The following is a 20131-nucleotide window of genomic DNA, read 5'->3' as shown; positions in this document are numbered from 1 at the left end:
AGGACCACCTCCTATTGGACAACGCATCGGTCCATGGCAGGCACTCCGGGCCCGAAGCAGAATCAGGCCTTGTCATTGGTTGGCTGGCACTATGGATGGGAAGTATAAGTATACTCCAACATATCCCAGACCACGCCCCTTCGTACTCAACTAGTTGAAAGAGCGCTTCGATATAAAGATGAGCAAGATGAGCAAGATCAGTGACAAACATTCAACTTCTTCCGAGGGGTCGCCTTTTCCTGGGAAGGAAGCGGGAGATCTCGAAGCGGGCCATGCAGCGAACAGCTTCCTCGAGCCATCCCTCGACGCCGAAGTTGATACCGATCCTAACCTCGTCACTTGGGATGGGCCAAAGGACCCAGAAAATCCCAAAACTGGCCTAAAGGTCTGAGATGGAAGAACACCTGGACCGTCTCTCTCTTTGTCTTCATCTCGCCCGTATCGTCGTCAATGATTGCTCCCGCCAAGGACGATCTCGCCAAGTCCTTGGGTATGCACACGGATATTGAAATATACCTGTCCTTGAGTATATTTATTCTCGCCTACGCCATTGGTCCCGTCTTCTTCGGTCCGGCGTCGGAGCTCTACGGTCGGGTACGATTACTTCAAGTCAGCAACGCGTGGTATCTGGCCTGGAATATGGGATGCGGTTTCGCCACGACCAAGGCTCAGCTTTTTGCTTTTCGTTTTCTAGCCGGCATTGGTGGCAGCGCCCGCTAACTATTGGGGCCGGAGCCATCAGGTAAGAGAAGGTCCGTAACAACACTTGAAAACCCACAGGCTAACCGGATTGGTAGCGATATGTGGACGGCGGAAGAACGTGGCAAGGCCATGGGTGTCTACACTCTCGGACCGCTTCTGGGACCCGTGATCGGACCGATTGCTGGCGGGTTTATCGCGGAGTATTCAACCTGGCGCTGGGTATTCTGGGCCACCTCTGCCGCTGCCGTCGCAGTGCAGGCGGTTGGATTCCTCTGGTTACGGGAGTGCCACCCAGACACGCTTCTACGGAAGCGACGAGACCGTCTTGCCAAGGAAACAGGAAACGAGAATCTCCATACCGCAGAGAGGGTTGAGACACTGGGTTACAAGCTTCTCCATGCCTTTGAGCGGCCAGTGCGGATGTTCACGACGCAGCCCATCATCTTCTGTATGGCCATCTACATGGCATACCTCTTCGGAATCACGTATCTGATGCTTGCAACCTTCCCCGAGATTTGGACCAAGGTCTATCACGAGAGTTCCGGGATCGGCGGTCTCAACTATCTTTCAATTGCCATTGGATCCTTCACCGGGCTATTCTTCAACCTCAAACTTGTTGACCGCATCTACAAAAGACTTAAATCGCGAAACAACGAGGTCGGCAAGCCCGAGTTCCGCATGCCGTCGTTGGCCGTCGGCTCGGTGATCAGCACCGTTGGGCTCTTCTGGTATGGCTGGAGTATTGGGAGGACGCACTGGATAATGCCCAACATTGGCGCGCTAATCTTCACCATGGGCACGATTTCTTGCCTGCAGGGTATGCAGATGTACATTGTCGACAGCTACCAAACTTACGCGGCCAGCGCCGTGGCTGCTTGTGCCGTGCTTCGCAGTTTGTGCGGCTTCGGATTCCCGCTATTTGCCCCGTACATGTACAATGCCCTGGGATATGGATGGGGCACCAGTGTGCTGGCTTTCATCACCATGGCCATAGGTTGGGGGGCGCCGTTTGCCTTCTGGCATTTTGGTCCCCAGCTCCGTGCTATTACCAGATATGCCGCGGGCTAAAGAGGCGGGATTTGGGGTTGGTGTCAGGACGAATTAAATTGGAGGCCATGGTTGTCGTAAGGTGTAAGGATTTCCGGCTGGGTTGAATCAGCCATGCGGAGGTAGCACCTGGTTGGGCGGCCGGACGGACTGATGACATGGAAGGGTGAAATGACTTGTGACCTTTTGTATTTTATTAAGGTACCATAGACAGTTTGCTTCTGTGTAAATTGTGAACAATCAGTGCTCACCGCTCAGACTAGTTCCTTGCCACATCTGGTCCCAGAACAGCCAATCCGAAGAAGAGTCGAGATTAAAGGCGTTATGTAAGTCCAGGTCGGCCCCGTCCATGTCATCGAAAAGCTCATCGAAGCGAAAAGCACCATCTGCAGCCGTCTCATCCGACAACTTGCTGCCTTGCTGCCGGTTAGTGCCTCTAGGTTCGCGTTGGGCACGCAGGGCAGTGATGAATGCTGGCTCGGGGGACGACTGGCGGGGCGGATTTGCTAACCAGGCCTTCAGAGTGACCTTAGCGATCGTGACGTACAGGGTTCTTCGGGCCTTAACGAGTTCGTCGTGATTGGTGTAGACATCCGCAACCCTGCTCCATGCAGCGGAGAGCTCGGAGGGCGAGTAGAATCCCACCTCTGCAATGCTTCGGAGAACACAGAGCAGAGCATCCCACAAGAAAAATGCCTGCGTCTGCCAGCGGAAATTCTGAGTGCTGTGGTTGCTAAAGATGGCACTGTTGGTGTCGAGCACCTTTTCCGCAAGGGCGCGGATGTGTCTCCGTTGGGCGTCGGTGATGGTTTGTTGCTTGAGTAGCGGCATCCGGGCACGCAACCGGACGGAATCAATGGCCGAGCGTACAATGCCGGTGGTCAGAAAGTGCAAGGGATTAATGATATCGCAGTACCGCAGAAACTTGGTCTCGATGAGGTCTTCCACCTCGTCGATCAGCCTCTCAATGTCCTCGGCATCCCGAAACTGGATGGTGGTCCCATTTTTCTTCAGTTTGACACTTGTTCGAATGTAGAAGTTGGACAGCTCCATTCGGGACAAGCAAAAAATCATCTCTGAGGCACCTCGTTGTTCACATGGTGGCTGGGCCATGCCAGGGAAGATCTGGTCATCGTTAATGTTTAGCGGTTGCTTGGTATCCCAACTGTTGGGCGAAATGGATATACCCGTGCCTGATGTTTGTCCGGCATATCCATCCAGGGGTAGCAGTTGCCAAAAGAGCCGCCGACGCATCTGGACCTCAAATGGGGGCAATCCGAGGCTTTCGCCGTCCCGGTGCAGCCCCATGCGCTGCGCTAGGCGAATCGCAATCCCTGTCAAAATCCAAAATGTGTGTGAATCGATCTGAGTGCGCAAGGCGATAAGGAAGAGTGTGTAAGCCTGCAAAATCGACATCGCGGTCGTCTTGAGCCACGACGCATTGACCAGTGCCTGGATAACTGCGGTCCGATATCTGGACATCAACTGTCCCCTCGAAGTATTAAACTCGCACAAACAGTCGGCATCCGACATGGAGAACACGGCGAAATAGTAGATGACAAACATCAGGCATTCATCGTTCTTCGGGGCGGCTGCCGGATGCTTAGAGACGGAGTCGAACATCTTGGCGACTGTCGGAACATGAAGAATCTTGCAAAGAGGCTCGACGTTCTGCACATAGGCATGCCAGAGCTTGGCCGCTTGCTCGTAGCTAGGGTGTAGGTCGGTGAGGTTTTGCATGCTTCCGCCCGAGATAGTATTTGCAACGAGAGCGCCAAGAAGACCCGTCAGGGAGCCTTCGTCGGGGCCGGTTTCGTCGTGGTGGTAATCTTCTTGCTCGGACTCTGATAACTCACACAGGTCCCCTTCCCCGGCGTCCAGGAGCAGAACATTGTCAATGTAGCGAGACCTGCCCTCACTGGAAAACACTTTGCCAGTGGTAGCGCCGGGTTGCGAATCTGGCAACACTGGAGTCGGGGCCCGAGTGCTGATCGCCGAGGGTTCCGTGTCTCTGCCGCTGGGGGTCGAGGCAGCGGCCGTCGGGAGGAGGTTGTGGTCGTGTAAGATGCGCTCGTACCGTGCTAGACGGTCATGAACGTTTTCTTCGCCCCGGCTGCGCTTCCTCTTGCGCGGCGGCTGATAGACGCACTGGAGCTTCGCTTTGCTGCAACTGGCGCACTTCGGCACCGTGCGGTTACACTTAATCTTTTTTCGTACACAGGATTGGCAGTTAAAGCGCATCGCAGACATCCGGTCGGTATCGGAGGAGCCATTGAGCGCATCGAGGGAGGCCCTTGCGGGGGCGGGAGCAAGCGGGACAAGACGGGAGACGACCGTGGTATCCGTGATATCCTCCATTGCTGGGGCACATGCTCCAGCTCTCACAGGACGGCTTCGGCCGTTTTCTGTTTTCTGTTTTCTGTTTTTGGTATTTTGGGATGGTCTTAGGGCTCCGAAATGCGCCCGGGGACTCCAGAAGATGACTAAACGGGTTTAGAGGCGCCGAGCGGGGCGATAAAAAAAAAAGAAAGACGCGATAACATTTCCCCCACAGTATATAGAATGTCCCTCATTTCACGAATTGACCACATGTTTTGTGCTTTTCATGACATCTGATCTAGCATGACAGTCCGAAATCCTCTTCCACTCTCCGACGAGTGGAAGGATCCTGACGAATATGTCAAAGCCCTCCTCTCTTTCGCAACCGAGTCGGTCATGTTCATGAACCTTTGCGGTGGCGTGCATATCCTCGATTTCCTGACGCGCGATCCCGATCTGTACACTTCACTACTGCCAGAAGACTGGCGATCATTCTTTGATCATCACGACATCCACAGCATCTTGCAACTGCTGCTACGAGAGGACATTGACCCGCTGTGCGAAACCGCCGAAACAAACGCAGACACCGGGAATGGCAGGACATGGAACGGAGGCACGTTCCCGCCCACAAGCCTTCTCGAATACATTCGCAACATCCGACGACTGAGCTTCCGCCGCGAGTACACCACATCTGAGAAGAGTGAACCCCTCCCGAGACATATTGCTGTTGGCATGAACAAAAAAAAGAAGCACGAGGTTGAGGAATTCTCTCGCTATGTCGCGTCTTTGTCAGAGACGGTAAATGAGCGTCGCGGGGAACCATTATCTCACATTGTCGATTTTGGGTCGGGACAAAGCTACCTGGGGCGCATGCTGGCAAGCTCGCCCTATCATAAACATATCATTGCTATCGAGCGAAAGCACCAATACATCAGCGGTGCCAACCGTATGGATGTTGTTGCTCGACTAACTACGGAAGAAAAAAAAAGACGATACACAATGCAAAGTTAAACAAATTGAAGAAGCAATGCAGCGTCTGTACCGACACCCCCGAACTAGCCCCAGATCTAGGCCTTTCGGAAAAGCCTGAAGTTCCTAGCTTGGAGATGGAAGCACCACTGGGATCGAGCGATTCAGTGCCAGAAGAACCTGCTGGTCAGGATGAAGATACCACGGTCTCTAATATTCTAGGCGATATGACTCTAGAAGCCGATGATGTGCTCGACTCGACGTACAGAAAGCCACATGTGCCACATGTGCCAAAGGCACAACCGAAGGTCGATACCAGGGGCACAGTCAGCTACATAGAACATAATATCCAAGATGGCTACCTGGAACCGATCATTGAGCACGTCGTCGACCCAAAAACATCAGTTGAAACCCGGACCAGCACAGAAGAAGTCATCATCCAACCCGAAGAGAAGAAACCAAGTGACGCCCGGGTGATGGTGGTCTCTCTACATTCATGCGGAAACCTCGTCCACCACGGACTCCGATCACTAGTGCTCAACCCTTCTGTTGTGGCAATCGCCATGATTGGCTGCTGCTACAACCTCCTGACAGAACGATTGGGGCCAGCAACATACAAAATCCCCATCCTTCGATCCCTGCACCCCCGCCTCAAACAAACCGGATCGTCATGGGACCCGCACGGATTCCCAATGTCCAAGCTTTATGAAAACTACCACGCAAAGACCACAAAAGGCCTCAAGCTCAACATCACAGCCCGCTCAATGGCCTTACAGGCACCCCACAACTGGGGCCGCGCCGACAGCGAAGATTTCTTCACACGTCATTTCTACCGCGCTTTGCTGCAACGCGTTCTTCTAGATCGCGACATCATCCCTAAACCCGACATCCCCGACGATCTCTATAAAGACGACGCGGACAACCCCAACTCGGAGGGTATAGCGCTGATCGTGGGATCCGTGCGAAAGTCCGCATTCGAGTCTTTCACCGCGTATGTGCGTGCTGCAACGGTCAAATTGAGCCGTGATCCCACACGTGGCGAGTTGGTCAAGGAGCGCGTCTGTACCATGTCTGAGGAAGAGTTGCAGCGCTATGAAAAAAGGTACTTGCCCACACGCAAGAATCTCAGTATCGTGTGGAGTTTAATGGCGTTCAGTGCTCAGGTTGTTGAGGCTGCTATTGTTGTTGATCGCTGGCAGTTCTTGCGCGAACATGACTCTGTCAAGGAGTGTTGGGTTGAGCCTGTGTTTGAGTATGGTAAGAGCCCGCGCAATCTGGCTATTATTGGGATCAAGAAATGATTCCTGTTGCATTTTTGTTCTCGGTCGCATTTAGATACGGCTGGGAGTTTGTGCTTTGGAGGCTTGGGCATTCTGTGGGTTCCAGGAGGACTCAGTACATAGTGGGATGATCTACATTTGTACATCGATGCCTAGGACGTGGGTTTCGGGGGCATATCTCTTGGACTGTTGCAGGCCTAGCCTCACAATGCGGACGGCAATTAGGCCACGGCAGGCCTTGACGTTGCAAGTTCTTGTTCTGTGGTACACTATATGCACTTTCGAAATATGTACTTCCGTAAGTAACGGCAGAATCCTAAGGTATCAAAGGCCATCTAGAGGGAATGGCCATAACCTCCGGACTTCATCTGGGATTTTGTTAAGATCTGGCTTGGAAACATAGTAGTCGAACAACATCTTGTTCCGAGACCTCATCTCGGTGAAATCGTACTCTGGGGGAATCCAGCCGTCATCATCAGTATCAAGGAGTTTCTTCACGAAGCTGCGTATTTCCTGCCATTCTTCATAGGCCTGGAACTCCTTCTCGTGTGCTGCGATCTGTTCGTCATTGAAGTGGAGCGATAGATCAGCTTCGAATCCGAGCTCCCGCTGACTGCGAAAAAGTTCAATCAACGTTTCCCGGAGCGGAAGAATTCCTTCATCCCAAGTATCACCACAGCGACGGAATAGTTCCTTTAGTGCCAAGGGAAGTTGCATCGCTCTCCAGGCTTTCCTATCATTCAGGAATGTTGCAACCTCATAGGCCTTTGCCCAAGTAGCCTTTTGTTTAATATCTAAAGCAATTTCCTTGTCTTCGGCGTCCATATCTTCATAGCCAGGTGGAAGCTGAGGCATTACGTGGCCCTCTGGGTAGTCTTCCGGTGGTGTTAGGAAGATGGGCCATCGGACTTGCATAAACAAGGGACTGATAGAAGTATGCTGCCAGTCAATGAAGCCAGTGACCTTACCCGGGTCATCCTCAGCGACAAAGATATTTCCCATATGAAGATCAGTATGCCATAATGTAGGCTGGGATTGCGCTAGCAGCTTAGCATTGGTTGCCATTGCTGGCATAATTTCTTTTGCCATACCAAGGGTTATCAAATGTTCCCCTAAGGGACTATTTAAAGAGGCCGGTAGTTTCGCCTTGAGACCGTGTTGGGATTTGAGAAGTGAACGATTGATAAGAGCTTCGCCTAAGTCACCGATGGTTTTCCCTGTAAAGGTATTAGCTGTAGTTAATTAGGAGAAGAGGCAATACTTACAGGGGCCATAGTGAACATTAGGACTATGCTGCATGAGCCAGTGAGAATCACATGAAGGGCCAACGCAAAATAAACCTTCAGGATCCACAGATGGATCTAACGGGATCGATTCATGATCACTCAGGGAACCTTTGTGATATAGGCTGCCAAAAGCTGGAAATGGAATCTCAGCAAGCTCATGCTCCCATTGTGTGATACGTTTGATAATTGATATGCGGTTGATCTCGCTCATTTCATCCCATTTATTGAAGATCTGGGCCCCAGGGACTCGTTCCATCACAATGTACTCAGCACCCACGGGGTTGGTTAAGTCGGCATTCCATGCTAAGACCTTTGGCACTGGGATTGTGGTATGCGTCCTGACTGAGTCAAGGGCATCTATAAGTTTATGCATTGACGGTATTCATATAAGAGATCAAACTTACCGAAGTCCAAGACCGCAACCTCAGATGCTGTGCAGTACCTAGGCCTTCCTGCATTCGAGCACGGGATCTTGACGATGTATTCGCCGCCATCGAGGGTTGTCATAAGAAGGGCCTTGCTGAATCCGCCCTCCATCTTGTCTATGCTTGAAACCTGCTGTGCCCCAGTTCCGGAGATGTTTGCGATCACATCACATAACCGGTCAATGTCGAAACGAACATAGCGCTTCGATAGCTGGCTTTCTTCCTCGGAAAGAAATCGGCCATTTGTGTATTTAAACAGCTCTTCTTTGGAAATTGGATGTCCTATGATTTTATTAGCGCTTCTGAATTATGTGACTTGTACACAGGTAATACCTCGAGACGTAATAGATAGGTATCTTTTGGACGTGTCGAGAAATACGCTTCTATGAGGAGGTCGAAGCCTCAAGACGTTCCTTAAGGCTTGCATGTCGAGAATTCGTGGTTATGATACGTACCTTGAAGGGAGGGTTGCAACATGGACTGAGGATACGAGGTCGAAGGGGACGGGGCTGGATTTAGATATCACCTGGGCAACACCGCGCATATTAGGGATATTACCTAAGCCCGGATCTCAGCCCTGGAGCAGTGAAGCCCTACCAGGGGAGAAAACATGGGCGAGCCATACTTAATTCTGGACGAGGTTTAAAGATTTTATCGGGTCTATGAAAGTAGATTCTACTAGTGAAAGTGTACAGTGGGACCTCCAAAATATTGGGCTAAACCTTTGTACCCAGATATACCGCCCTCCAAAAGCTTACATTATGGAGGTCAGGAAACACCTTGAAGGTTCTCAAAATAGACGATTGTGTCTATCGATGGGTCAGGAGATTTGAGAGCTACATTCCCACTAGTCGATGGGACTCGGAGGTGGTAAGGGGCACTGGTGAGGTCACTACCCCTTTGGCAGCACTCTAGACAATACCGTTTCCAATCAAGGCAAGAAGACGAGCAAGCCACATGTGGCAGACATGAAAGGACTAGTCGTCTAGACCAGTCTTACACGATAGCAAGCTGCTGTCTCTGTTCGAAAAGTTCCCCGAGAGAAGATGGACATCTTGTTGCCGATCCTCTCATCCGATCTTTTACCTGTATTATGGCTCGTGGAACGTTGCATGGGCTCGTGGCGAGAGTCTGCGTTTCGCAGGACTTTAATAGCGTCGGTTTTAATAAACTTGCCATGTCGTGCAGTGGTGGTGATCATACGATGAGGAGTTGATTAAGACGGAATCAACGGTCAATGTATGAAAGGCCGAAGATAAAGTGGTCAAGGATGCCAGGAAGTAGGAGGGGCAGAGAAGACAGGAAATGTGAAGGAAGTTCCGAAATGATTCAGATTGCTGAGGTTTTACTCCTCCATACACATAACACCTTTCTTCACCATCCCCCCCTCGCGTCTAGTCCCTCACTCCCCCAGCCAGACCGCAAAGAATCTCTTTCGCCACTACGGAAAGGAAGCCAACTGGAGCCATCGCCCAGCACACACCCGGCCTTGTTAGTCGGAGATGACGAGGACCAGCCAGCATGTTGGGCGCGAACTGCGCTCCAGCACCCACGGACTCGTGGGAGACGTGTTCGTCAACAACCGGGGACCCTGCTCCATACACTCCAGAACCTCATACCTTGCCGTAAAACCGGGTTACGCAGTATACTTTAAGAGAAGCTATATTGTTGATCATTCCAGAATGGTGTACATACAAAGTATTGAAGCTATTCCCGGCCCACAAAGATCCACATCCCCACATTCTTAAGCGTTGACTTTGCTCCATCGCAATCAGGAGCAACCAGTCCATCATCTTTGACCTCGCCGACTGTCTGAAACGCCTTTCTCTAGCCTTGGAAGCTTTTTCAACTTTTGATTTCAGATCATGGCGGCGAAGAAGGTAAATATGACGTTGGGCATCGCGGTATTATGTTTGTTGTGTTTGTTTATTATTCAAGTAATTACGCCTATATATAAATTGCCAGAAATAGGGGTCATAAAAGCCAGAGTCTTTGACATCACCTAATTGGCCAGTAACAAGTTGTATTTCAACAGTGAGGTGTTGCCTCAGGCACCATAGATGGCCCAAAAGTCCATCTCCCTTCATTTCTTTCAGAACTTTCCCTTCTTTTCCTCTTCTGTTCTCTCAGAACTCTCTTCCCTTTTTATCCTCGCAACCTTCAAGATGACTGATATCTCTCAGATTTTCAAAGGCACTCAGATCGCCCTTCCTGGCTCCGCAGCTCTCCCCCTGAACGCGAGTACATGGGTGATCGACGAGAAGCTTTATGAGAATAGAGTCGATGGAGTGCGTGAGCCTACTTCTGATCCCGACGAACAACCATCCGGTTGGGAGGCTAAGTATCTATGTCACAATCACCATTTCCCATATAATCAAGCGTTTATGAGAGTCTACTGTCAAGGTCCCGATGAGGGAACAGAATTCCTTCTGCCGGAAGCTCGAGCCCAACAGGCAAATCCTCATTTTGAAAAGCAGGAAGCTAAAGCTCGGAAGAAGTTCAGACAAGGTGGATGCAAAAGTGTGCCTTCACTACTTGGATATGGCCAATCCGTGCAAGGGGAACACGGACCTGTACCTGGAGGATACATAACCTATCTTGTTTGGGAAAAGGTCCGCGGACAGGTCCTCACTCCGGAACTATTCTGGTCATTCGAGCGACCAAAACGTGATCTCGTTCGCCGAAAGTTCCGGGCTGCATATGAGTAAGTGCGGAGTTACGTCCTGGAGATCATGCTAACGCAAAATCAGGGAAATGTCGTCCTTTGGCTGGGGTCCAGGAGGGGAGAATATCACAAAGATTATATGGGACAAAGAATCCGCCGATCTATGGATCTCGGGGTTTCGCGGTTCGTATCCAACTGACGAAAAGTGGGAGGATTGCATTCTGGCTTATTACCGCTTGATCAAGCCACCCGCGTCCGGCGTTTGTGAGAACCTTGATGAATGGGCGTGGTGATACAGGTTTCTATTGGTGACAGGGGAGAAATCCTCGAAGGTAAACTCCCCTCTTTTGAAGGTGCGAGTAATAGTCTAGTGTCTTCCAAGGTTCTGCTTCTTGATCAATCCAGTTCTTAACGATCTCCCGAATTTACGTTCCCGCGTATTCAAAGCTCACTGGATACTCCTCCAGTAAGCTGCTTTGTTCTCAGATATCTTCATTTTCTGCCAGCAGAAGACCAGACATCTTCAGGCACTAAATTAGTCATTGATGCCAGGGGGCTCTGAACCTCCGTAGTCGGCCAAGAATATCTGTGTTTGGAAGAGAGTTTGCAGATCATTCAAACTGTATACATATAACTACATTTGAAGCTTACATCAAAACTATGGCCGTCATCCGACATCGCCACCACCCGTAAAGACAATTGGAGCACACTCAGGGAGTTACAAGGGTGAGTTGACGATTCTCTAAGTTCACGACTACTCCAGATAGTCAATTACGTTGAAAGTAACCAGGAAATTTGAGTAGGTTGACAAGTTTCATTGGAGACTGAATAAAGTGCCAAGTCAAGGCTTCTAGACATTTGATCACACATCCGACAAAGGAAAGGGATCCACTCGCATAAGGAGTTTTGTCTTCAGAGATACAGTGAAGGGGCGAGATAGGTCCTGGTTGCTATGCAAGCTAATCGCTAAGGTGCTAATGCTAGGATCTTGCACAAGGACCAAATGCGCTAAGCCACAACCCTCGTAAAGCTTGCTCGCCACTTGAACCGCTTATACGTATAGTGCAATCCCGTACCTGTTTCCATAGCTCCAGCACGATCATCATTCCTTTTCCGGGCTTCCAACTTCGGTGAAGTAGGCCGGCTTAGAAAATTAAGCCTCTATCATCTTCACAAGATAGGCTGGATTGGAGGAACGGAGCATATCTTTAAGCATCCTAACGATTGCTGCTCTCTCTTCGGGAGTAAGACCAGCGCCACGCATTTCCGAACAACAGCTGCAATCTATCGTACAATGTCCAATGCCCTTTGTCCGCTGGGTCGTCAGGTTGCGTTTTTGACAACACCTACAGCTCCGACCGCAGCAACCGTCTCTTTCAGCACAGTCTTTAACTAGCTCGGGTCGGCAATACCACGTTGGTTTCTCTCTGAGGGCGTCATACATCTGTTTCAAAGGTCGGTGAGAAAGAAATGCTTCGCATCTGTACAGTGCATGCTGCTCCATGTATATTTTTTTTGGAGGCCCTGTATCTCTTCCTCCCATTCCTTCATCTTTGTCTTATCCTCCGGAGTGGACACTGGCTGTTCAAGTTTTTTTTCGATGCTATCGCAGCGCTGGACAAGTCCTCGCAGAGTCATCTCGGCGACTATGACCTTAACGAATACATCGCGCGGTAATTCAAGCGTTTGACATTTGATCTTATAATTATACCCGCCTGAGGCGTCCACATTGACGGGCTCAAAATTCCCCCAACGGAGTAGATGTTAGCAAAAATAGTAAACGCAAGACCAGTATGTATTGACTTTCGCAAAAATGTGTAATGCACATATGTAGGAAGAATGAAGTTGGGTTGAACATAAATCAAAGAGAGCCCTAAAGTTGCTCTTTGGGTGTCGGTCAACTCAACGCTTGAACCGCGGTTCTTTTGCCTCTACACCAAAGCATCATAAGATCCTTACCTAGGTATCTTCTTGTCTAGATATGTGACATCCATGATGCGATGTGACGCAATAAGCCCTGGAGTCGTCCGTGTAAAGCTTCATTTGAAAGGTTGAGTACCAGCCCTACGCAGAGTGTAAAAGAACATTTGCTTAATATTTCCGTACGAGTACCTCATTTATCCCAGAATATCATCAAAGGGGCAAGCCGCTAACATATCCATGTTCTCCTGAACAATATTCCAAGGAATTACATCAGAAGGTGTTAGGTTTTTGTAGCCACTGGCGGATCTGCAAAAGAAAAGATTGAGCTCCGAATAACGCCCGTCATATGAGAAGTCCCCCCCAGGCGAGTACTTGAAGGCGTGGGAGACCATCAGCGCTGAATGCCCACTGCGCAAAATCTTCAACTTCATTGGGTTTGTATGGCAAATCTGGTTCAACTTTAGATTCCATCAAGCACCACTTGGCTCTACTCTTCGATAAGTGGAATCAGCTTACCGTCGCCATATTCGTAAGTATAAAGAGCCATAAAAGGATAGCTAGCCTGTTTAAAGAAAGGCTGCCTAAAGCTAGTCAGTCTCTTAAGGACTACCCCGCTTGTCCTCAAGTGTATCAATTTGCATGACGGCTTGGGATGCATCCTTTGGAAGTGGCTGGCCTAGTCATCTGTTAGTGATCATATTATGTTCAATCCGAAGATTCATGACAATTGCATACTAGAACGTCGGGCGAAATGGAAGACCCAAAGAAAGTTAATTGCTTTTCTTGTAGTAAATGTTCCAAATGTATGGGCCGTGGTATATCGCCATCGATGAGGTTCTGACCACCTCTATGCACCAGGTGGTGCATAACAAAGCGCTTGAGATGACGATGGTTTGATAGTCTATCTGTGAGGGTGGTCCAATCAAAAGGTTGAGGAAGCGTTAGGTAGAGAGTGTCTAAGTCGGACATGTGTTGAATGAAATTGCAAATAGTCTCTGTGATATAGAGGTATGCATCTCTCTCTCTCTCAATACTACTGAGGTCGAGAGCAAGTTCGAAGGATTTTAATTTCATTGGCTTTCCGGAATTGACTATTATTCGTAAGCAGTCAAGAGACCCTTGGCAGTTTCGTAATTTTAGACTCTTTAGGCTCCCGATATTGAAAGCGTAGACCATTGCTAGGCCCGTATGATAGAAAGACACTGCCGACAGATGAAGATTCTCGAGAGATAGGAAGAGAACCTTTTCGTCCCGAGGGTGGACATTCAGCACACCTTGCGAGAAAAAGTTTTCGGGGGTCCTTCTGATATGGGGGTTCTTTTCGCGGAATCCATCAGTCCAGATTTTCTCCGCACGAACCCAGGTCAAAAGGTCAAGTGTAAGTGATTGGATTCGATGGCAATGAACTTCGACACATTTTCTGACGGATTCGAAATCATTATACCGATTCAACCCAGATAGGACAAGTGAGCGATATAGATGTGGAAGGGCGACATCATGGAGATGTTTACAAACTTCACAAAGCCGCTTTAGGTCCCCACGGCAGGGGATCTTCAATGATAAGCCTGCGGAAATAGGTTGAAGGGCATGTTGGTTTACCTCGCAATTACCATATCCAGCAATTCCAATGGAAGGTCGGCCAGCATATTGATTATTGTTATCTCCGGCGAGTACTCTCGGGTAACCCAAGGTTGGAGAGCGGGAAGTGGGGAACCGGCCAAGAGTGATTCGGGGGCGGTGACAGAATTGTCGACCGCCCGATGCTATCAAGATTTATCTTGTTCCGCAACGCTCTCGCAGTGTTTGATGATCCAGGGGTGTTGTCGGACTTTCTCCAAGGAAATTCTCTGATCCGAATCAAGGATAAGTAGCTTGATTGTTGTTAGCAGTCGGTTACTATTGTTTTGGAAATGTCTTCACCTTTTTGATAAGATCTGTGGCTTCAGGACTAACGAAAGAAGGAATTGACATATCTCCTTTCGCGATTCGCCTATGTGTCATATTGGGTGTGTCCTCAAACGGTGCCCTTCCGACTAGGAACTCGTACATCAAGACCCCCAGAGCCCATATGTCTACCTTTTCATTATAAGGCTTCGAGCTTCTCTTCGGGTCGACCATCTCAGGAGGCAAGTAGTCCAGTGTTCCACACATCGTAAGCCTGCGCCCACTTGGTGCATGAACACTCCACCCAAAATCGGACATCTTCAGTTCCCCGTGTAGACCAACGAGAATGTTCTCGGGTTTTATATCTCGGTGAATAACGTGCTTGCGATGTAAATATCCTAGCGCGCTAGCCATTTGTGCAATGTAGCGGGCTGCCTTCCATTCTGGAAAACGGTCTTGTCTTTGTAGGTGCTTGTATAATTCCCCTTTGCCGGCATACTCGAGAATCAGAAATATTCGTTTTCGATCGTGAAAGTGACCGTATAGTCGTAGGACGTTCGGGTGACGTAAATTGCTCTGAATCTCGATCTCACGAGCCACCTGTTTTTTCGACTTTTCCTTGTCGGATCTCGTCCTTATGTAGCACCTTTAGCGCACAAATGAAACCAGTCTCTCTTTCTCGCGCAAGATATACTCGTCCAAACTTCCCTTTTCCTAGAGGTCGGCCAATTTCGAACATGCCCAGATGCAGTTCTTTGGGGACAGGCTGTTTGATAAGCTGAGCAGAGTGTTCTTCTGCCTTCGCCGCCGCATTAGGCTGATCAACAAAAACAGGTGGTCGACCTTTTGCTTTAGCCACCTGCGAAGACACGTTCTTTGTGGCTGTGACGTGTTGCTCGACATCATAAACATGGTGTCTTTGTGTCTCGAAAGCTGTACCTTGTGTCTGCGACACAACAACGGAGAGGGGATGCCGAGCCCTGGCAGGCGCTTTTCCGTCTTTGGAGTCAGGCACTCGGGAGGCGAGTGTGGTTTGTTGCTTAGTACCAGTGTTGGGGCGCTTATCCACCTTCGGCATTTCATCCGTCCGCGTCGAAAGAACCGAGGGGGGTGTTCGGGCTCGGCGAAGAGTCTTTCCGCCATCTCCTTGAGCCACTTGAGAAGCAACGGGATCGTCGATTGTGCACTTTTGTTTGTACGAATTGGGCTTGGAGCTTTCTGCTGGCCGTGTTTTGCCCGATGAATACGTGCTTGGGTTCGCGACCTGCTGTATGTTAACTGTGCCCTCAAGACATGTAAGTCATGGGTCGTAGTTACCTTGGTGTTCTGGTGTAAATCGATCCCATCTTGCCCGTCACTCTCATGAACCGACAAATGCTTGAAACGCGCCTCGAGTGCCTTTGTCGCCATACTGGTTTCCGCTACGTTACAGTTTCACCCCTGAGATCAAGGAAACCGATGTTCTCGGGGAAATGCTTTCGTTGAAATCCCTAGGAAGCTTGTGCTGATGGTAAGTAGAATTGTGGGACCTGAGCTAATTCAAGGTTAATTCCAAGGTTATGTCCTGTTATGAACAGACAACTGCCTGTTGCTACGGCAACCAGTGGCCTCATGGCTCCTATTGGCTGTTTCACAGATTGGGTGATGGATACATTTCCAATGTTATCCATGGATGTTTTGGCAGTTGACCCACCTGGGCACGGAACTGCACCTTCTCAGCAATTTATCCTTTGATTCGATTATCGGACACCTGGAAAGGCTCCTCATCGACGACATACTATTGAGCAGGGAAAATCTCAGGCAAACTCTTTGAAACGAACAGTGTCATAAAACCGCTGGCTGTCACGGTAAGCAAGTTATAAGGATATCTCACAAGAGTATCAGGCGTTTCCACTTCAATTTATGTCGACTTGTCTAAAAAGTATAAAGCCTGGATATCTCTGATCTCCCTTTATTCGTGGAGAGATTGAGGATGGATCGTCCTTGATTAGGTCTTCTAATAAAGCCAGCCTTGATAGACACAGAACCGTAACAATTACTTCTCCCGCCCATGAAGCCATCACCTTTGGTCAACCGGCTATACATCATAAGCTGCTCAGTACATATAAGATATCTGCCCACTCCAATACCAGAAATCTAGCCACTTCAATTTATAGTTGTTTACCATCACCCAGACATTGTATTGTACCTTTCCCTGCCACTTTCCAGCGCTAGAACAAGACCCTACCGATTTCGCTGACTCCCGTGTAACAAGATATATAGCGCAGCTCTCTCCATGTGCTTGTTGCATGTCGGTGTCCATACATGTGCCCAGGATGTGGATGGGAATAGAGCATTGCACTATCACGCTGCCGCGTTGGATGGGGCCCAAAGGGCTATGCAACTGCCACAGGAGATGCAAGGAGGTGAAGATTCTACAATAACAATCAGGACCGACGGGATTGACGCCGCGCGCCTTGGGGGAAGATTCTAACGAGGCGTGATATGGGCAAGGAAGTTCATCTTTCGCGTATCGCTTCTGGGGAGCATCCGAAGGGGTGAAAAGACATGAAAAGCCACAAAGAGTGTTAAAGCAATACACTTAGATAAAAAATTAGAGTTGCATTTAAAAATAGAGATAATGATACTACTATCGTCTCCAAGGAGATATACAGATCTTCGAAGTGCTGAGTGAAGGGTGAGTTGACTTCAGGCATAACTATTTATCCAGGCCAAAACTACGCAGTTGTCCCAACCGCCCACCCTAGAAATCAGTCAGCAACTCCCGCCTCCGCTCCCTCGCCCGTGGACCAACCCGAGGCCGAGAACTATCAACACCACACCCAATACCCCATGCCGCAGCCATGGAGCACGCAGACCCATTCCTACAAGTCCAAGCGTAAGCTCTACAAACCCCAAGACACATAACGCCAACTAACCACCGAAAAACCAGCGACGTCGTCGCAACACTACAAACGAGCCGACCACTCTTCTCCTCATATCTCCGCATCCGGTCTCTAGCCAAAAGCCCATCCAACCCCGAACTCAAGCAAGCGCGCTCAGAGCTCGAAAGCACCTTAACAGAGCTAACAGCGGACCTAAACGACCTCGTCGAAAGCGTACGCGCAATCGAACAAGACCCCTACCGCTATGGACTGGAACTAGAGGAGGTGCAGCGGCGGCGCAAGCTCGTCGACGATGTCGGTGACGAGGTCGAGAAAATGCACCAGGAGCTGCAGCAGGCTGTTTCCAATTCTGCCGTTGATACCCTGCCCAATCCCACTGAGTTTGATGCTGCGCTTGACGAGGAGGAGCGCGGTCGTGGCGGGGAGGATTATTATGCTTCGATGGAACAGCAGCGCCAGTCGGAGCTTATGCATGAGCAGGATGAGCAGCTTGATGGGGTTTTCCGCACTGTTGGTAATCTGCGCCAGCAGGCTGATGATATGGGTCGGGAGTTGGAGGATCAGGCTGTTATGATTAATGAGGTTGATACGCTGGCCGATCGGGTTGGGGGGAAGTTGTCCAATGGGATGTCGCGTATCAAACATATTGTGCGCAAGAATGAGGGTAAGAGATTGTCTTCTTTTTTTTTTAGCCCCGTTTACTCCGTCTATACTGGATCTCTATCTCTACTGCGGGTCTCTACTCCGATGATGGTCTGGTCTGGTATGGGAATCTCAAGTTCAAACTAACTTTTCCGACTAGATACATGGTCCTCGTTTTGTATCGCGGCACTCATATTCGTCCTCGTCTTATTATTAATCCTCCTCATTGCACTGTGATAATACAAAATCAAGGTGTTAGGTAAAAGCAAAAATCATCAAAAGGGGGGATCATGGCGTTTCAGGTGCAAATGGTTTACTTGCGAGCCTTCTTGCTCGGGCGCGACTCACTTTCTTCATCAGAGTCGTCTCCGTCCATTTCCTCCATATCGAGGTCCATATCTTCGAGCTCCTCGCCGATCTGGAAGGATTGAACTGCGGTCAAAGTTAGTGGGGGGCAAACATCTCACTCGCCATCTGGGATCTACATACCGTAGTAGCTGAGCGCATCGGGCCAGAGGTCCTCGGCAATGGCAACAGCAAGGTCATCTCCATCGGGAAGATGTCGATCTCCTCAAGTCCCGCGGAGTCATCCTCCTCATCCTCGTCGTCGGATTCACCAGCATCCTCGATCTCCTCGCCCTTCTGGACCTTGACCCAGCGAGACTCGATCTCCTTAGCAGCCTCCTTGGACTGAGTAGCGGAGACATCACGGCCGCGGTATCCGAAGAATCCGAAGAAGCTCATGCCAACAGGGCTGGGGTCCTCGTCATCCTCATCATCCTGGGCATTGGCAACCTCATCCTCAGCCTCCTCAACCTTCTTAACAAGAGCAGCGTACTCGGGCAACTTCTTGCGGTCACCGCCGTGCTTCTTCTCGGCCTCGAAAAGGTCACAAGCAGCATCGAGCATGCCTTTGGTCAGGTCCGAATCCTTCTTCCAGTTGATGCGGACGGGCTCGGAAACCAGTCCCTCCCAGGTGCGGGTCTTGCCAGCGGCGTTCTTGGAGACCTCCTGGCGCCAGTAGAACTCCTTGACGAGCTTCTCGTTGGTGAAGAAGGGGTTCTCCTCACCGGTCTTGAACTCAAAGGTGAAGCGCAAGCTGCGGGGCTCGCCGTTGCCTTGGGCGTCGAGCTCGAATCGCTCAACGTTCATGTTCTTGAGACACTCGCCGAGCACTTGGGCATCGCTGGATAGAATGTACTCGTCGATCTCGGGGGGAGCACTGGCGAACACGCGCATCCAGAACTCAGCCTGCACCTCGGGGATGTTGATGATCTCGCTGCGCTTCTGGATCAGAGGGGTCATGAGCTTGACAGAGTGGCGCACTGTGTGGTGTATGTTAGCAATTGGCTCATGGGTAACTACGCTTCTCAATGACTGCCATTGTCTTGTTCCTGGTAGAGTAGACTCTGCAAGCTGTTTTACTTGCCCCACCATAACAATAGAGAGAGAAACTAGGAAACCTTTGGAAACATACACTGTTCAACCTCAGCACGAGAGAACTGCTCCTCCAGAACAGCAATCTTCTTCATAGCAGCCTCGGGGATGCTAGGCATCTCGACGCGGTCAAGGAGCGACTGATCGTTAGACATAATGGGTATTCGTAAATATGGGTCGTAAAATAAAGCAGACAAATACACAGGAGTGTTATAGAGATAGAAGGAATAGAAGAATGGAGGAAGAAAAAAAAGATCAAGAGGGAAAAGGAAAACAATTAAGGGACGGCAGAGGGGCAAAAAAAAAAAAAGCTATGCGCATCTGGATGGAGAGGAGCTAGGGAAGCTACATGATGATACTTGTTGGTACTTCCTGTTCCATGGTACTACAGCGGAGAACTCAAGTATCTCTGTGTACCCAAGTGTCCGGGCAATGGTGGGGGGGATACTCGGCCTCAGGTGTCGAGTACTACATCATACAAATTCAGAGAAAACTCTGACGCTGATCTTTGTGGATCTCAAGGTGTCCAATGTTAGTATTCGATGATAGAACGTTCTGGTCAGTAGTTCTGGTTGGCGCTAGTGAGGACTGGAATTTTGGTATGTTGTGAGGGGTATAGCTTCATGGTGGTAGATGGAGTTTGTAGTATACATGGTATAGGGTGTTA

At 49.8% G+C, this 20131-nt stretch overlaps 8 protein-coding genes across 8 annotated transcripts; 4 read left to right on the top strand and 4 right to left on the bottom strand.

The window, feature by feature from the left end:
* Positions 1-178: 178 nt before the first annotated feature.
* On the top strand, positions 179-1770 carry N7519_006803 (MFS transporter; the record flags this gene model as incomplete). The annotated part of the gene is given in 4 exon segments (XM_057293579.1): positions 179-385; positions 400-594; positions 615-742; positions 798-1770. 4 exon segments carry the CDS (start codon positions 179-181, stop codon positions 1768-1770), a joined length of 1503 nt encoding a protein of 500 aa, XP_057148390.1.
* A 219-nt stretch (positions 1771-1989) lies between these two features.
* On the bottom strand, positions 1990-4107 carry N7519_006802 (putative C6 transcription factor; the record flags this gene model as incomplete). Its single annotated transcript, XM_057293578.1, has 1 exon — positions 1990-4107. One exon carries the CDS (start codon positions 4105-4107, stop codon positions 1990-1992), a length of 2118 nt encoding a protein of 705 aa, XP_057148389.1.
* A 264-nt stretch (positions 4108-4371) lies between these two features.
* On the top strand, positions 4372-6338 carry N7519_006801 (uncharacterized protein; the record flags this gene model as incomplete). The annotated part of the gene is made up of 2 exons (XM_057293577.1): positions 4372-5014; positions 5128-6338. The coding sequence occupies 2 exons, from the start codon at positions 4372-4374 to the stop codon at positions 6336-6338; spliced, it is 1854 nt and encodes a 617-aa protein (XP_057148388.1).
* A 303-nt stretch (positions 6339-6641) lies between these two features.
* N7519_006800 (phosphotransferase family protein) lies at positions 6642-8455 on the bottom strand (the record flags this gene model as incomplete). The annotated part of the gene is made up of 4 exons (XM_057293576.1): positions 6642-7534; positions 7583-7945; positions 8008-8310; positions 8362-8455. The coding sequence occupies 4 exons, from the start codon at positions 8453-8455 to the stop codon at positions 6642-6644; spliced, it is 1653 nt and encodes a 550-aa protein (XP_057148387.1).
* A 1738-nt stretch (positions 8456-10193) lies between these two features.
* On the top strand, positions 10194-10736 carry N7519_006799 (uncharacterized protein; the record flags this gene model as incomplete). The annotated part of the gene is made up of 1 exon (XM_057293575.1): positions 10194-10736. The coding sequence occupies one exon, from the start codon at positions 10194-10196 to the stop codon at positions 10734-10736; it is 543 nt and encodes a 180-aa protein (XP_057148386.1).
* A 3646-nt stretch (positions 10737-14382) lies between these two features.
* Positions 14383-15910, bottom strand: N7519_006798 (aurora family serine/threonine-protein kinase; the record flags this gene model as incomplete). Its single annotated transcript, XM_057293574.1, is given in 4 exon segments — positions 14383-14487; positions 14537-15100; positions 15114-15764; positions 15818-15910. The coding sequence occupies 4 exon segments, from the start codon at positions 15908-15910 to the stop codon at positions 14383-14385; spliced, it is 1413 nt and encodes a 470-aa protein (XP_057148385.1).
* A 1433-nt stretch (positions 15911-17343) lies between these two features.
* On the top strand, positions 17344-18264 carry N7519_006797 (SNARE domain protein; the record flags this gene model as incomplete). Its single annotated transcript, XM_057293573.1, has 3 exons — positions 17344-17378; positions 17433-18049; positions 18188-18264. 3 exons carry the CDS (start codon positions 17344-17346, stop codon positions 18262-18264), a joined length of 729 nt encoding a protein of 242 aa, XP_057148384.1.
* Positions 18265-18340: 76 nt separating this feature from the next.
* N7519_006796 (histone chaperone napB) lies at positions 18341-19619 on the bottom strand (the record flags this gene model as incomplete). Its single annotated transcript, XM_057293572.1, has 3 exons — positions 18341-18445; positions 18517-19352; positions 19505-19619. The coding sequence occupies 3 exons, from the start codon at positions 19617-19619 to the stop codon at positions 18341-18343; spliced, it is 1056 nt and encodes a 351-aa protein (XP_057148383.1).
* Between the last annotated feature and the right edge of the window lie 512 nt (positions 19620-20131).

This window comes from Penicillium mononematosum (assembly GCF_028829835.1).
Source record: "Penicillium mononematosum strain IBT 11891 chromosome Unknown utg000003l:1.0-8172316.0:1.0-8177699.0, whole genome shotgun sequence".
Lineage (NCBI taxonomy): Eukaryota > Fungi > Ascomycota > Eurotiomycetes > Eurotiales > Aspergillaceae > Penicillium > Penicillium mononematosum.
Note: the sequence above shows the minus strand (reverse complement) of the source record. Positions and strands in the feature narration are given on the sequence as shown.